Source organism: Electrona antarctica (genome assembly GCF_951216825.1).
Source record: "Electrona antarctica genome assembly, chromosome: 3".
NCBI classification, from domain to species: Eukaryota; Metazoa; Chordata; class Actinopteri; order Myctophiformes; family Myctophidae; genus Electrona; species Electrona antarctica.
This window is the reverse complement of record NC_136808.1, coordinates 36023660-36040007: the sequence shown is the minus strand read 5'-3', so window position 1 is coordinate 36040007 and position 16348 is coordinate 36023660. Positions and strand designations below refer to the sequence as shown.

General features: G+C 44.7%; 1 protein-coding gene across 1 annotated transcript; it reads right to left on the bottom strand.

The window, feature by feature from the left end:
• Window positions 1-6979: 6979 nt before the first annotated feature.
• On the bottom strand, window positions 6980-8048 carry LOC306919947 (ribonuclease P protein subunit p25-like protein). Its single transcript, XM_079496522.1, has one exon. It carries the CDS (start codon window positions 8041-8043, stop codon window positions 7333-7335), a length of 711 nt encoding a protein of 236 aa, XP_079352648.1. The 5' UTR covers window positions 8044-8048; the 3' UTR covers window positions 6980-7332.
• Between the last annotated feature and the right edge of the window lie 8300 nt (window positions 8049-16348).

Here is a 16348-nt window from a genome sequence, read left to right as displayed (position 1 = left end):
CCTGCAAGCTCGTCAAGGCTAGGGCAACTGCTACGGCAAGTGCTACGAGCTAGTCCGAATCAGAATCAACTTTATTGTCAGTTACAATAAAAAAAGTGGGTGAAATTCCTTGGGTGCATAGTAACATCATTTTTACCAAGAAATACAAGAAAGGGAAGAAGATAGATTTTTTTACCACAAAAAGTACTAGTAAAGGGTTTCAGATAATGGTCTGATTATATTCAACACAATGCTCCCACCAATACAAACGCTTCTATTGCTATTGGTACTGTCGTATACTGCCTCCATCCCCACTACCACCATTAATAATGACTATTAATATTGGTACTGTCGTATACTGCCTCCATCCCCACTACCACCATTAATAATGACTATTAATATTGGTACTGTCATATACTGCCTCCATCCCCACTACCACCATTAATAATGACTATTAATATTGGTACTGTCGTATACTGCCTCCATCCCCACTACCACCCTTAATAATGACTATTAATATTGGTACTGTCGTATACTGCCTCCATCCCCACTACCACCATTAATAATGACTATTAATATTGGTACTGTCGTATACTGCCTCCATCCCCATTAATAATGACTATTAATATTGGTACTGTCGTATACTGCCTCCATCCCCACTACCACCATTAATAATGACTATTAATATTGGTACTGTCGTATACTGCCTCCATCCCCACTACCACCATTAATAATGACTATTACCGTATTCTTACTACATACTGTAGGTCCACAATGCAAACAAGACCCAGGACCTTTTTGTGTTATATCCTTTTAGCCCTAATGTCTGACTGTACCATGCTGTTTACAAGTACACACACACACACACACACACACACACACACACACACATATATATATATATATATATATATATATATATATATATATATATATATACACACACACAAAGCCTCAGACTTTGCTGTCCAGAAAATGCATAAATCCAGACAATCAATTTTCTTTCTTCAAGTACCTGATAATAACTGCATTGATTATGCTATTTATTATGCTTGTGGTCATTTACAGGGTCAATAGCCTGTAAATGCATTGATTCTTAATCCTTTTAGCAGAGCTGAAAATAATCCATTAAAGGTTTTACATGCACTCTAATCAAATCCCGGGTTAACCTTTTTAAAGGTAATATTGCCATGGCAAAAGCAGTGTTCGTTTTCTTTGTTAATCATTTACATTTTAAATTTTGATTGTGTTAATGTTTTTTTCTTTTTTTTCTCCACACTGCATATGTACGTCCATCTACGTATATTGCGCCTCTTTCCTTTCCTTTTCAAGACGCAGTGCCCAGCAAACCTCATCCTTCTCTCTCTGACCTTGTCTGTGACCAGTGGTAGGTCCCCGTAGAGGCCCACATTTCTGATGGGGTCCGCCCATGTGACACCTATAGTGCCATTCGTAGCATTCTTGTGTAGACTCCATCCAGGGCCCTTAACCCATTTAGTCCTGAGGCCGATTCTACAAAATGTCTTCTAAATCCTGGCAGTTTTCTGAAAAACCAGTGGTTCTGTCAGTGTCAGTGGTTCTCAAACATTTTCATGTCAAGGACCCTCAGAATTATATGTAATTGGCCACCGACCACCATCTGAAAATAAATCAGTGATGGATGCCCACATTATTGTTATAGTTGTATTTATATAGTTGCCATTCTCTGTGTGGTCGACCCTTTACCTTTAGTTGCTGATTATGTTTAGAGATCCTGTGACTTCAGGACAAACCTTGTTGTCTGTGACTCACTGTGAATGCTGTTAGTTTGCACCATGTTGTCATACTGTACCCCTTCATTCTGACAAATGACATAAATTGAACACATCTTGAAGATGTCCCTTGAACTTATTGAAATTAAACTAGGAGAGAGAAAAAAAAGGGATTGTCACCAATTTGAATGGGGGATTCCAGAAAATAGTGTAGTATCCTGTGGTACTAGTACTATATACTATATACTGTATATACTATTATTAGACATTTGGTACAATTAGTATCTCTTTGTGACATTGATAGCTTATTCTGGGATCATTTGTGTAACTTATTGTGCAGAATCTGTGGTCTGTAGGGCCTAAAATGTTTTGAAGAGCCTCATTAGTAACATGATCACACTAGAGCACAGATACTATGTTTATTTCACTACTGTTTTCATTTAACTTTACTGACCAGGAGATGGCAGTAATAGAAAGAATAAAGTATTCTGGGCTTTTCAAATTCAGCTACAGTATGTGAGCCTATCCCTTATGTAATGTGAAGATATACATTATGTGTTGTAGTTTAAGACAAGAACCGAAGGTTATAATTTGATGCTTTGTCTCTAAGCACAGTTCAACATCCATAAGCTGCCCCAAATTAAACAAAAACAGTTGGTGGTATAGTTTTAGTAAAGTTAGCAGACAATGAGAAAATGTTCCTTTTTTACAATTCATATGTGATTGTGGTCATTTGTGTATACAATGTAGTCCTACCCTCATTTCCTATCTGTCATGCAAACCCCTTTCAGAGAAAGCTGAGTATGTTTCACACTCTGAACCTCTCGTTTCTTTCGCCCTTGATTCTGGCAGCTCCCTATATTCAGCCTTCATTATCTGCACTTACAGCTTTGACTCCACCACTGCAATTACATCCTCAGCTGCGCTGATTAATGTAACATGGAGGCATTCCACAAAAAAAAGGTTTTGAAAAGACATTTCCAGACACTTACCGGGGAGTAGCTGTGGTGCAGCTTGTTTAATGTAGATAGGCCCTGGCCTGTCATATTGCAATAAGATGTTTTCAATGGCTGTTTGAGAGTTCTCTTAACCTCCAGTGTAGGACTGGGAGAGAGACGATAGTGTGAGGACAGTGATTAATTTAATCTATTGCACTCCTGACTTTAGATGGGGGTCTGCCAGCTGTCAGTTTTTGGGGGAACATACATTTCTCTATTGTCGGAACATATTCCCTGGATGACCATTCATTAGTATGTCTCTGCCGCTTTCTACTTAACCTTCCATTCTTTCTCTGGCAATCGCATAATCAATCACTGTCCCATTACTTGACAAGGCAGATGGAGAGTGTGTGTACGAGTGAGGAAAAACCTTTTGGCCCGTCTCGCAGAGTTGCAAGAGGAATGGCGACTTCAGAGGGCTAGCGCGGGCAGAAAACATAGGCCCAGTAAATATTCAATTTAAAGGATTCGCAGATAAGGCGCGTTGAAAAATGGAGGCGGCACCCATTCTTCTAGATAAGCGAAGACGGAGCCATCTGGAGGCTGGGAGATAGCGAACTCCCACGCCATCCCCGAGACCTCGCTCTCATCTGCAGCAGAAGCAGCGAAGGCGGGAGGGAGGAAAAATAGAGTGTGTGCACTCGCTTTGAGTGCACACAATGAGTTCAAAATGAATTAATTCACACTTGGTGCATGAGGTTAGCCTGTTGCCACTCGCAGTAGATAAGCGTGATTGGCCTTTCTTAACATAATGTTCTTATAGTTCATTTCGTAACCAATCAATCATTGTAACGCTTGATTTGCATCATCATGCAGAATAGTGCAATCATTGTTTTTCCTTTTTTCATATTGATTACGGTTGTTGAAAACAGCGCTGATGAATTGCTTTCTAAGTCTGCCGCAAACAAACATCATTTACATTTATTACTGGAACAAAAGTCTGTAGTCTGTGACAGGGACTTTATGTGGCCTCAGCGTACATTGAACAGTTCATGAATCCATGAACTTATTCTCATCACTTCATTATACTGTTACTTAAACCCCATAGTGGTTCCAAAACCTTTAAGCCCAAGACCCCAAAAAATAATGTTTGCCGGGACCCAAACTTGTGTGAAAATAGCAGATCTACAAGCTCACAACGTGTGGCTTCACGCCACGTTGTGAGCTTGTAGATCGGCTATTTTCACTACTTCTTTGGTCAAATCTTGCTTGCTCTCAACGAAGGCGGTCACATTTTGGAGATGCAAGGAAGTCAGGGCGCATTCGCATGCAGCGACTGGCAGCAAGGAGTAGACGGTTTGGTGTCTATGTGTTCTTTCGTTTACTTATATTTCAAACCTCTACGATCTGCTGTAAACCAAATGTCCCCCTGGGGATATTAATAAAGAACTTGAACCTTGAACTTGAACTACTTCTTAAACTTTGTTTTGTAATTTATGGAATTTATGAAATTACTGAAAAGAATCATTGCATTTTGTTTTAATTCATGTTGCTTTTTGGAGAATGTTTTTTAAAAATGTTTTAGAAATAATAATAATTAAAAACAAAATGTAGGCTAGTAAACTAAACTAAAAACAAACAAAAAAGGGTAAAAAACTAAATAATAATAAGGGGTCTCATAAAAATGTGTCTGTGACCCACAAATGGGTCCCAACCCAGTGTTCAGGAAGCAATCGTATATACTTTGTCGACTGTGTAGTCCCCCCCGTGTGAAGTGAGGGGTGCTCTTATAATCGTGATGTAATCATGATGTAACATGTCGATTTGCTCAGACACATATGACGTAAATTCTCCATTCATTGTCAATGGAAATGTAATCTTTGTATAGGATAAAAATAGACGATTTGCTCGTCTATATACAGTATGACGTAAATTCTCCATTCATTGTCAATGGCATCTAATGCCTATAGCTGAATATAGGAGGGGCTAGCGCCCATCAAAAACATAATGGGACCCAATGCCTCCCTGCTTGGCACTCAGCATCAAGGTTTAGATTGGGGGTAAGTCCCACATGGCTCTGCAAGGCTTACTTTATACTTAGTCTAGGGATGCTAGCGTTCATGTGGTTAATACAGTAGGTAACACCAACAAGACATAGCTTCACATAGATTCAGCTGGTCTCTGGCAGTCCTTCAGGGGAAAAATTGTTTTCCTCATATTACATAATAGGCCAACAGTCAGACTAGGTAAATGTATGCATAGGGTGCTGTGCAGACAGAAAAGGGATATTATATTTCAGGCCATGGCACATATCTCTGCCAAGTCCACCTTGATTACTTCTTTGAAAACAAATGTAATTGGGCAAAACAGACTCTCGGCTTGCGAATAACCTTGGCCACACTCTCATAAAGCATCTTGTTGACTTCGGCGCTATGCTATTTCGCGCCAGCCACATTGGATTTGGCTCTGGGGGTAATGCTTTTGTCACAGTGTTTTATCTGTCCTCTCACTCAGGTGCGCTATCCTGTTAGTTCTAATTACCCCCTTCTGCATTTTACTCTTTGCCCAGAATTCTTAATGCGTGATAGCTTATTCAGGTCGATTTGAGATTTACTTGTGGCGGCACTATCTGTGTGACCCGCATCATTGACTGACTCTCCTGCGGGCTCTTGGGTGAAAGCTGTTAACTCCGTGATAACAACGACCTGAAGTGATAACCTTCCGGCAGTCTTGAGGACATGCAGTTTGTTCCATATGGGGTTTATTGCAGTCGCAGCATTTCTTATTCAACCTTGAGTCCTCTCTGCTTTGCTCTGATTCTCTTAATGGGATCGAGAAGAAGGTTAATCGCTGTGTCGGCCATATAGACATTTGGAAATGCTGTGGCAGCCCCTGCATGTATTCAGATTTGTATGATGCAAAAGATTAATTCTGTCACACAAAAAGTATAGGAATGGTGTTTTCTTATTCTTCTGTTATTTAAATTGTCACAGAGCTGTTTCTGCATTTCTGAGGCGCCTTTGATTAATTTACTTTATTAGGCTGAGTAGTGCCTTGGCAGATTTTCATTAAGATCAGGAGAAAAAGGCTCCACACACAATTCCACTTGTGAAAGGTTATTATACCCAGAAGACATGGTTGATTAAGTGGAAAAAGTCCTTAGGCCCACTGGGATGAAATAATTCCCTGGCGAATTAATGGTTTCTATTAGTCTGATTTTTGTTTAGAAGAACGTTCAAACAAAGGTATGTAGAAACCTTTAATCCATGGAATTCAATATGGACGCTGCTCAGATGTGCTTTTCCACTACGTTATGCCTGGAGTTTATTTTAATGCATTTACCATTGATGTTTACAATTTATGGTTCAGCTGTGCAGCTTCTCCTTTCTGCCACTGAGGGTACCTAAAAGGTGTGAAAATGCAGGCAGGCGATGCATAAAAATATGTATTTTTAGAACGTCCACAACTGTTCCAATTTTGTTGTCAGTCAAGCTGAAGTATAGCGTCAGCTTGTCTATTTTGCTCATCTTAGGCCTGGTTGTCAAGCATATTATCTCTTTTGAGAAAGGGCAGAATATGCCACAAGCGATATTATGTCAACAGATATGGGTGTGTGAGCCTATAGGTATAGAAAGGGGAAGGAATGTAGCATTGGTGTGGCACGTTACCTTGGATTCATATTTTGCAGGGGTACAATGGTGTTCAGCTCTGTCAAACCTAGTTTTAATCCTTTTCTCCAGTGTGTTGTGATGTTGTGTTGCTATCTTAATGATAATCTGTGCCTGTATTTCTGCCCTAGGCACTTCTGTCAGACTGACTTGGTTTAGGAGCTGTGTCTTATCACCAGCTATGTCGTTAAATCAGCTATTTTTCTTTTTTGCTGCAGACAAATTTCACTGCCGGTGCTGTTATCAAAAGATCAGCATACTGTGATTTTCCTTTCAATCAGAGCTCTGCAAAGTCGGCCGTGACAACATCTATAAGTAAGAAAGACAAAGTGCAAACCAAATCTTCCATGGCAAATACTTTATTTGACTTCCTATTCTTTGATATTTAATAAAACAGACAAAATTGGTATGCTTTGCATTCATCATTTCACGGATGGCTTTGAGTAATCTTTACTTTATAGTCATTTAAGTTCTCAGCTCTGCCTTGTGCAATGTGCATTTCTAAAGGTCACATGATGAGAGAATATGAAGGCATAGAGATGACAGTAGTATGATTTTGACAAATGAGTTAGTCCACAGGCTACAGATGGTTAACTGTGACGCAGGGAGCCACAACCTGGAACCTGTACAGCTCATGGCTTATTCTTGTGCTGTTGTTGTTGTTGGTGGGTGGTGTGAAATGGGATGTGAATCTGTTAAAAGATTTTATAGTGTAAACACACCTCATCCCAGCGCTGTGGGCTCAAGAGACTGCGTCTGACGTGCTGAGAGGCACACCCCATAAATGCTGTTCATTGTACAGAGACAAGCTCTATAGCTTCCCCAGCCAAGCTGACCTCTAGAGGCTGGAGAGACGGCTACTCAGTTCCTCTCAGAAAGCATTGTTCCGTCTGAGTGAGTGCTCTGATTGTCTCAGCACTGTGCTTGAGTGGAGGGCAGCGTGGAATTAACTCCTCTGATTCATTCCTCTCTGCCGCTTGACACCAATTCAGCCAGTCAGCGTGTCGGGGGGACCGAGCCTCCCTCCCCCAAACACACTCTTTTGCTGTCTGGGAAAATGCTGTACGGTAGCGGACCGGACGGTCTCTTGCACGCCGTTTGGAGGGCTTCCGCGCCCTCTCTCTCTTCCCACAATGCACTGAGGGTCTCCGGAGGCTGGTAGCCTGGTTCGCTGGGGTCCAGGGGGTCTTTGGAAAGGAGAATGCTGATGGAGGGCACGGTCCGCTGCACTGTCATCTCTGATGACCCGCCCTCGTGACTCTCCCACACTTCCTTCACCCCCTTGTACCGCAGCTTGGTCAGTTGGTGCAGACAGCCCACTTTGCGTTTCATAATCTCGGCACAGGTGATGGTCTTGGTGACGGCACGACCTGACCCGGTGAAGACGACCTGCCGCAGCCCACCGCCATCGCCCGTGCTCCCCTTACCGTCACCTTTCTCCCCCTGCATGCGTGCCATGGCGAAGCCCATCAGGTTGCGGATCTTGCTTCCCTCTTTCACTCGCATCTCCAGCACCCCGGAGGCCAAGCCCGGGAAAGGGCAGGGGGAGTCCTCCTCCGTCCGGCAGACCTTTTTGAATCCCCCTTGCCCTAGTTTTAGTGCAGGCGGAGGAGGAGGAGGTGGTGGAGGAGGAAGAGGACTAGGTAGCTGGACAGGCGTTGCGAGACTGGAGACGGCGGACATGTTGACTGCTGACGACGGCACCATGCTGCAATAAGCTTGACCCTGGTAGGCAGGGTAGGTCGCCGACGTTACTCCAATCTCTGTATGGATCTGTCTGCTCAGCTCCAGCCCGGGGTAAGGCCCGACAGCCTCTCTGGCCAGGTACGGGCCCTGGCCGCTGATCACTCCACACCCTGTGAACATGTCTCCTCCCCTGAACGACCTCCCGTCTGCTACAAGTTCAGTCCACTCACACACTTCCCACATGGAAACCGCTCAGCATCATTTTCAGTGCCACTCCTCCGACCCCCCCCCCCCACCCCCTCTCTCTCTCAGTCAACAGCTCTAAAGTTTCAAGACTTCACATAAGACATATTACCCGGCTCCCCGAGAGCACTATCAATAGAGTCTTTAATGCTGCCTCTCAGAAGGGGGCTGCAGAAATAAGATAAACGGCTGGCTGGTGAATTAAGAGCAGTGGCGAGACCATTGAAGACGTTCTCAATTTCACAACACAAAGGACTATTTGGAAATTGTTCGGCAGACAGATGCAGGGGGAAAAAAGCAAATCAGCCTGAATTATCCTCGTTCCTCTTATTGTCCAGAATTCATGCACTGCTTTTATCCTAATAGCTGTAAAACAACATAGAGCACTTTTTTTTCTCCAAATCTTCTTCAACCAAACTTTTGAAAAGAGAAAGCTAAGTACCGTGTAAACAACACCACCTTTTATGCTTGGCGTTCAAGTCCAGCGCGACTCATGTTGGCGCGGCGATCCGTCGACATCCGTGAACTCTCGTCTGACCTCGTGGGGCTGTTTCCAGGTGTCGTACCTCTGGATGAGGGTCGTCCAGCTTTTTTTGGATGATGTCTTTAGCCTCGGCTCCTCTCTGGCCTTCCTGTGTTGGTGGGGGGGCCGCAGGAGCCCGGCAGCGTGGGTGTTGCTGAGGTTTGGAACCGGGCAGTGGCGGCGAGGAGGGGCAGGGGGGGACGTCCCTCCCTGGAGCGCTCCTCAGTGTGGTCTCCAGTGATGCTGTTGGAAGTGTGCTCTGTTCCCCACAAAGAGACGTAAGGGACAGGAGCTGCCTCGCAAATGCTCACAGGAGGAGTGTCTGTGTAGTTGAGGGGGAGCATGAGGGAAAGGGGAGACAGCCCTCTTAAAGGCGCAGGTTCTTTTCATCCCTCAGACGCGTGTTCTCCCCGGCGCAGCTGAAAGATTGCCTTCTGTCGGGGAGAGAGAGGGGAAAGGCAGGGCGGCGGCGCACATGTCCCTTTAAGAGCCCGAGCGCAGATCCCCGGCAACTTTGTCAATCTCTTTAGAGGACGTTCCAGTGCATGTGTTCAACGTACATGACTGATTAAACTTGAGTTCTGAAATAGAGACTCAGTCAACCTTTAAAAATGCATTTTCAGCTGTGAAACAATGAATTAAATTAGCTCAGTTATAATTGAAAACATCCTTCAAAGAGCCACTGAAAGTCAGCGCCATTAAATTGCACTGTACTTAGCCTTTATCCTATTAGATGTTTTTTTTTCTTCTTCCCTGACCATTTACAATTTACATAATGCCCTGCTAATAGCTTCATCGCCGAGGCAATCAAGTAGCACACGCACAAAGAATGTCTGTCTCTCATGCTCCAATTGTTATATTGTTACATGGGTCGGAGCCAACCTTGTCATCAAGGACACGGGGACGTGGACCCACAGAGCCGTGTCTTTTCCACGTTCGACGTGCCATTGAAATGGCGCGGCTGTCTTCATTAGTTGTGTGGGGTGGTGGTGGGGTGGCGGGGGTGTCTACCGTGCAGGTGAGTGGATCTAGGTGCTGCTGACAGCCTGGGTAATAAGCCTCATAATGGGCCCTTCCATCACCAGCGGAGGGCGCTCGCTGGCCCTCTCGTTCGACGCCGCGGCACGCCCAGACAGCTGTGGTGGCGCACAGCGCTCGCTCGGCCCCGGGTTTCCTGGCCCGACAGGTGGATTTGTTTTGGTGTGTGACTGACAGATGGGGGAATAGGTAAAGACAGCGCACTGAAGCTGAACCTATACGAGGCCAGGAGACGAGGCAGACAACTCCCTAACTGCTGCATGCTCTCCTCCCCCTTGGTGCTCCGTTGTACGGAGTACAGAGTTTAAAAAAGAAAAAGGGAAAAAAAAAACCATGGCCAAAGCCCCGTTCTGAATGTGAGGCTAATTCACTGTGGCATGTGTATTATATTGGATCCCCATGGTAATCAAGGAAAAAATAAGGAAAGCTTGTCCCCCCCCATCTCCCCATGCTTCTTTTTCACCCCCCACTCGTCACAGTGCAAACTCAGAGATGGAAAGTGCCTTTTATTATGCTAGCTAGCCTGGGGATCAATACAACTCGATTAGGAGTCTTTGGTTGAGGGTAAACGTGTCGATACTTATTGACACGCATCTTCACAGATGCCGTCTCTTGGTCACACGTTTATTTAATTTATATGGGGTGTGAGGGTAGAGGTATTTATCTCCACAAAACCATCCTACTGTATAGCTACTACAGGAGACACAGCAACAAATGTCTCCTTTCCTTTGACACAGCACTTTCTCTTTTCTTTTTTGCTAGAGAGAGGGAGAGAGAGATATAGATAGATATAGAGAGAGAAAGGGGGGGGGTGGGGGGCCTTACTAACAGAAGTGATCATTCTGTTGTTTGGAAGAAATTACCCTCATCAGTCATACGGAGATGCACAGCTGCCTAAGGGGGATCTGGTGATGTTACTGCATAATAAACTGTGTGTGTGTGTGTGTGTGTGTGTGTGTGTGTGTGTGTGTGTGTGTGTGTGTGTGTGTGTGTGTGTGTGTGTGTGTGTGTGTGTGTGTGTGTGTGTGTGTGTGTGTGTGTGTGTGTGTGTGTGTGTGTGTGTGTGTGTGTGTGTGTGTGTGTGTGTGTGTGTGTGTGTGTGTGCGCGAGCAAGCGTGTTTTATTGTGCGCGTGTGTACATACGGCCAGAGAGACCGAGATAGAGGGCAGGTATAATGAATCAGATATAAATGCAGAGACATTAAAAAAAAAGTATGACAAATGACAAATGTGGCTATAATCTCCGCTCTTTACATAATAATTTTGGAACATCATTTGTTTAACCTAAAAAAGCTGTCCTCTTTTTCCCGCGGGAGAGATTGAGCAATAGAGTGGCCATGCTTCTTGTTTTCAAACATGCGTTTTAGGCGTTGCCTCCATCTAAAATGCTGAGCTGTTCTCCAGGATATAATAGCTGTGTGAGTGTGTCCATAATGCCTTATTTCATATTTTATTGTTTGACAGTGTAGCGCTAAAGTAGCAAAAAAAGACCAATGTACAAGCTCAGCTGAGCCTTTAAAGCCATGCCCTGCACAATAGAGACAATATAAGGTTTAAAGTAGTTCAATATGTTATAAATATTTAACCAAAGAAATGTATTATCAAGGAGTATTAACAAGAGCTTTTGACTAACTACATTGGATCCATTGGAAGTGGAACCCAGGTTCATTTATCCATGTCCTGAAAAGTAACAGTCTACTTTAGACATAATATATACAGCACTGAACAAGGTTTCCACCTGATTGCAAGTCTTTTGTTAGTTTTTCTACTTTCACTGGCCATAATATAGCGGTGCTAAAGCTGTATTGCATGTGTGCATGTGTGCATGTGTGCATGTGTGCATGTGTGCATGTGTGCATGTGTGCATGTGACATTAAAACTCCTTGAACGCCGACGAGAAGAAAGCCACCAGGGCTGTTCAGACAGGTCTGCATGTTGACCTACAGACATGCATGGGTTGGAGTAGAAGAGCTGTATTTACACACACACACACACACACACACACACACACACACACACACACACACACACACACACACACACACACACACACACACACACACACACACACACACACACCTCTCTCTCCCTCTCTCTCTCTCTCTCTCTCTCTCTCCACAGAGGGGGGGCCCACCTGCTCTGCTGCCTCTTCGACACACTTGTACCCCTCGCTTGGTCTGACCTTGACTCTGAGAGTTGACAGGCTGGACATTCTCTCCAGTACTCCAGGGCTCCAACACCGCCTTCAGTCTCTCCACCCACCCTCTCACTATTTTTGCATTTCACTTCTGCCCACCCGCGTTTAACCACAGAGAGCCATTTATTCTGAAAGACTGTGACAAATTGTACTGAGTGTGCATCTCTCTCTCTCTCTCTCTCTCTCTCTCTCTCTCTCTCTCTCTCTCTCTCTCTCTCTCTCTCTCTCTCATATTCTGTCTCTGTGCCATGCACCTCTGATTGCTCAGCTGGTCGCTGTTATGAATTATAAGGCATGTGGTCCCTTTCGTTGTTTGTTGCAGCAGCACAGCAGAGAGTCGGTTGGGAGAGCCACTCGCAGGGCTGTATAGGTTCCCGGCTGCGGCAGCCGGTCGAACGCCTTACGCTAACCGCGAGAGTTTCACGGTCATCAACCAATGGTGGCCCGGAGGCTGTCATTTCGCTCCATGTGGAGCTCGCCCTGCGGCTTGGCAGTTCTGCCCCACAAACTCCCAGACGGGCCCGGCAGGGGAGGCGACAACACAACACACGTGCAAGCCATATATACATTACACAGTAAAAGTCCTCAGTGTTCATCTAACTCTGAGATGGAAAAAGATGACGATCAAAAGGACCCGCAAAGGGTCCATTTGGTTGCCTTTGTTCACCCTCAGATTTACAGATGGATAGATTAACGCTGAGGACATTAATGTGTCTCCACACACACACACACGCACACGCACGCACACGCACACACACACACACACACACACACACACACACACACACACATATACATACACACACACACACACACACAATGTAGACAAACACTGGCATGGACTGGTGCGTGCGCATAATCGTACACGCACTCATAAATGTACATGCTCAGCATAAGGCAGGCCATTGGAGCAATTACAGAAACATGGCAGAACACGATGGAGCAGGCCCGAACATCGGAAGGGAAATAGACTGAGCAGAGGAAAAAAAAAATGATGACGCCATTAATAATGTTGGAGGCACTCTGAGGGAGGTGGGGGCTGCATGGTGGGGGGGGGGGGGTGTATGGGGGGGTGCGGTAGGGGGGATGACCCCGTCTATGATTTCCCTGTGACAGCACTTTGAGGGGCAAATGGTTTTGTTTGTATTTGATTTTATTTTGTCCTGTGGGGGTGGGCTGGGAGGGTGGTGTTGAGGTGGAGCTTGTGTGTGTGTGTGTGTGTGTGTGTGTGCGTGTGCGTGTGCGTGTGTGTGTGTGTGTGTGTGCGTGTGCGTGTGCGTGTGCGTGCGTGCGTGTGCGTGTGCGCGGGTTAAACGGCTGTGTTTCTGTGTCAAAAGGCAACAATAAACGGCTGTAATGACGCAATGTTTTGCTGTCACTCATGAGTCCATTATGTTTGCAAACGGCGGGTCAGTCTATAATTTGCTGTCTCTGACTTGTTCCCTCGCTTTCTTTTGCTCCCTCATTTTCCTCTTCTGCCCATCCCCCCTCCCCACCCCCGCCACCCCCCTTTCTCCCCCTATCCGTTTTTCTTTCAAAAGCTGCTCGCACTCACCACATCTCTCTTCCAGCCGCTGCTAGGTTCGCCCTCGGCACTGCAATGCAGATGTGTCTCTCACAGTGGCAGGAAACTTTCAGTGGAGCGGACAGTCAAAGGAAAGAACATGAGGGAGAAAGGAGAAAAAAGGGGCATGAAAGAGAGCGAAAAGTACAAAGACGGGAGAGTTTGGGGACAGAAACGTGCAGCCGCCGTAAGACAAAAGTTCCTCCACATGCATGCGAAAGCATCTGGTGGAAAAACAGACAACTCCTGATTTATGAGCCATGTCAATGAAAGTGATTGCTTTTATTTTGTGAAGCAAACAGGCCAAGGGGTACAAAGAAGTTTTTTTTGGCAGTAATGCAACAAGCACATACTGTACTCTTTTTTTCTTTTAAATACCACCTGAAAAGAAATGTCGAGATGACATTTTGAGATTGACATTTCAAAGGCCCTGGGAGGGAGTCGGCACAGTTGTTTGGTGCTCCGAGGTACATTTTTTGCACTCTGCGTGATTAACTGCAGTGTGTCTAACTTTAATTGGCAGCTTCGGCTGATAATAGCAGCTGCATGCGGTGCCGCTGTTTTGTCCAGCCCCAGGCAAAAAGTTAATGGATTTTATTGGGGAGTTTTTGATCAATTAAATCAAGGGGAATTAATTGTCCATGTTGAGACTAATGGGGAACAAACGTACCGAACAAACAAATGGCTCAGAATAATTATTCACTAATACTTAAGTTAAATTGAAAAAGGTACAAAAAATATAGATACTTTCAACAGACAAATGGATTGCTGGACATGTTACTGCAGCAAAGGCACTGCATTTGCATCTGGGGAGCATCAACAATGGAGTGTTTTCGACAGAGTCACTGCTGTTGAGTAACATGCCATTTGGCTGACGCTTTTATCCAAAGTGCCTTATAGTAAGTACCATGAGGGCATACGGTCTTAAACATGGTGGACCCAGTGGGTAATAAAAGCCCCCTAATCACAGTTTAAGTGCCATTTTGTGCCAATACTCTCAGCCTTGATGCTACCGGAATTACCCCCAGAACTGTAGACGTGGATTGATGCAGTCAGTACTGCTAAAAGGATGCTGTGCATTCAAGACACATTGTCTGGACGATTCAAAATGTCAGCCATCAAAACTGCAGTGAGTGAATGACATTGAATTCTATTGCTGATTGTGTTCTCCTATAGAATGGGGTCTACTCTATCTAAAGCTTCTGGAATCCAAACCAAGAAAAACCCAAAGAAGACGGGATTAAGGAGCTAAATTCCATATCAGAGCCTAGATTTTACTTGCACATTTTCAAAAAACCTCAGAATTCTGACATAATATACTAAAAAAGAAAATTGGGTAACATTTTACTCTGCTTTTTATAATAAAACCAGTATCAATCTACAATGGTTTTCCAAGCACCTAATCTCGCATGGATGTGAACATTTGACATTTAACTTGGACTTTGACGACGCAACATAATTTAGTGTTCTGGAAGAGTGGCTGTGTGTCTGCCCCCCCCAGAGTCTCCCCCATAAACACCCCTCTTCTCAGGCAGGGTTTCCAGATGGCCATGCTGCTCCGTATTCCACAGTCCACGGCTCTAAACTTCCTAGCGAGCACATTCGCCCTGGGTCACTGCTCCCTCCGACACGCTAGAGCAGGAAAAGCACCAATTCTACAATCCACATGCCTCCTTGGAAGTGCTTTTTCTACAGTAAATATCTGTTTCTTAATTTTGGTTCAGTTTTTCCTTTTCTCTTTTTTGGATTCACATTTATATTGAGGGTGTGTGAGTGTACTGCACATTCCGCCGGAGGCAGCTGCTGTGATAGACACAGCGTTGGCTAAAGTGACCTCTTCCACGTACTTTGGCACTCCCCGGGTGCCAACAGAGCCCAGCGATGAGGTGGAAGAGATCCGCTCGTAGGTCCATACCAGATTTCGTCCTGTGCTTAATTGCACCGGCGAGCAATCACTCTCTGGCCCGCAAATCCGCTGCAAAGCTGTGGTTCACAATGGAGCCGTAATTGCAGGAGTTTAATTGCCTGCCAGTTCTCTGCTCCCACTGCCTGCTCACATTGAAGAGCCCAATAATTAGAAACAGGGAAAAAATTAGGTGGCAATTTTGTCTTGGCAATTATCATAATGCAAAAGAAGTGCCATTAGTATTGTTAGCCCCACAGCACATAATCTTTTGACACTGTCATTGGCCCTCTCTTCGCTGCTGGGTGCAAAAACTCTTGATTTCCCCGTGGCCCCTGATCTGCCTCAATCACTACTTTAGTCATCAGCTTTCCGTGGAAGTCAGCATGCTTGGAGTCAAACTAGCAGACTGAATACATCTCTGCTTAGGGTGCTAGGAGGATTAAGAGAAGCCACAGTATTAGCCGTGTTTCCTTTAAAGGTATATAAATTGGGTGTTAATCCTCTTTGGAGCCAAGCATGAAATTGCGTGTGATATAACGGTAATGTTATGCGATGGACCAATTTTGTAATACAGCAACATTCCATTTTATTGTTACTCGTTTTTCATTGTTGCCTCATAAGTTAGGAACTTGTTTCCCTGCAAGAACTGTTAATGTTTTCTGTAATGCAGCCACATTTGACAAGCTCTAGTTTGAAGAGAAATCTTGAAGGTAAAATTGGATAGTAAAAACATCATTACATTACCTTTCAGCAACTAAAACATATAGCAACAGCAAAATTGTTTCCCTTGCCTAATGGAACTCATTCTTGCAGCCTCAACACAACAGTTTTCCTTGAACCCTCAGTTCATGCAGG

What these genes read in the sequence shown, in the direction of transcription:
- LOC306919947 (XM_079496522.1), bottom strand. Translation starts at nt 8,043, where the DNA reads ATGGTGCCGTCGTCAGCAGTCAACATGTCCGCCGTCTCCAGTCTCGCA.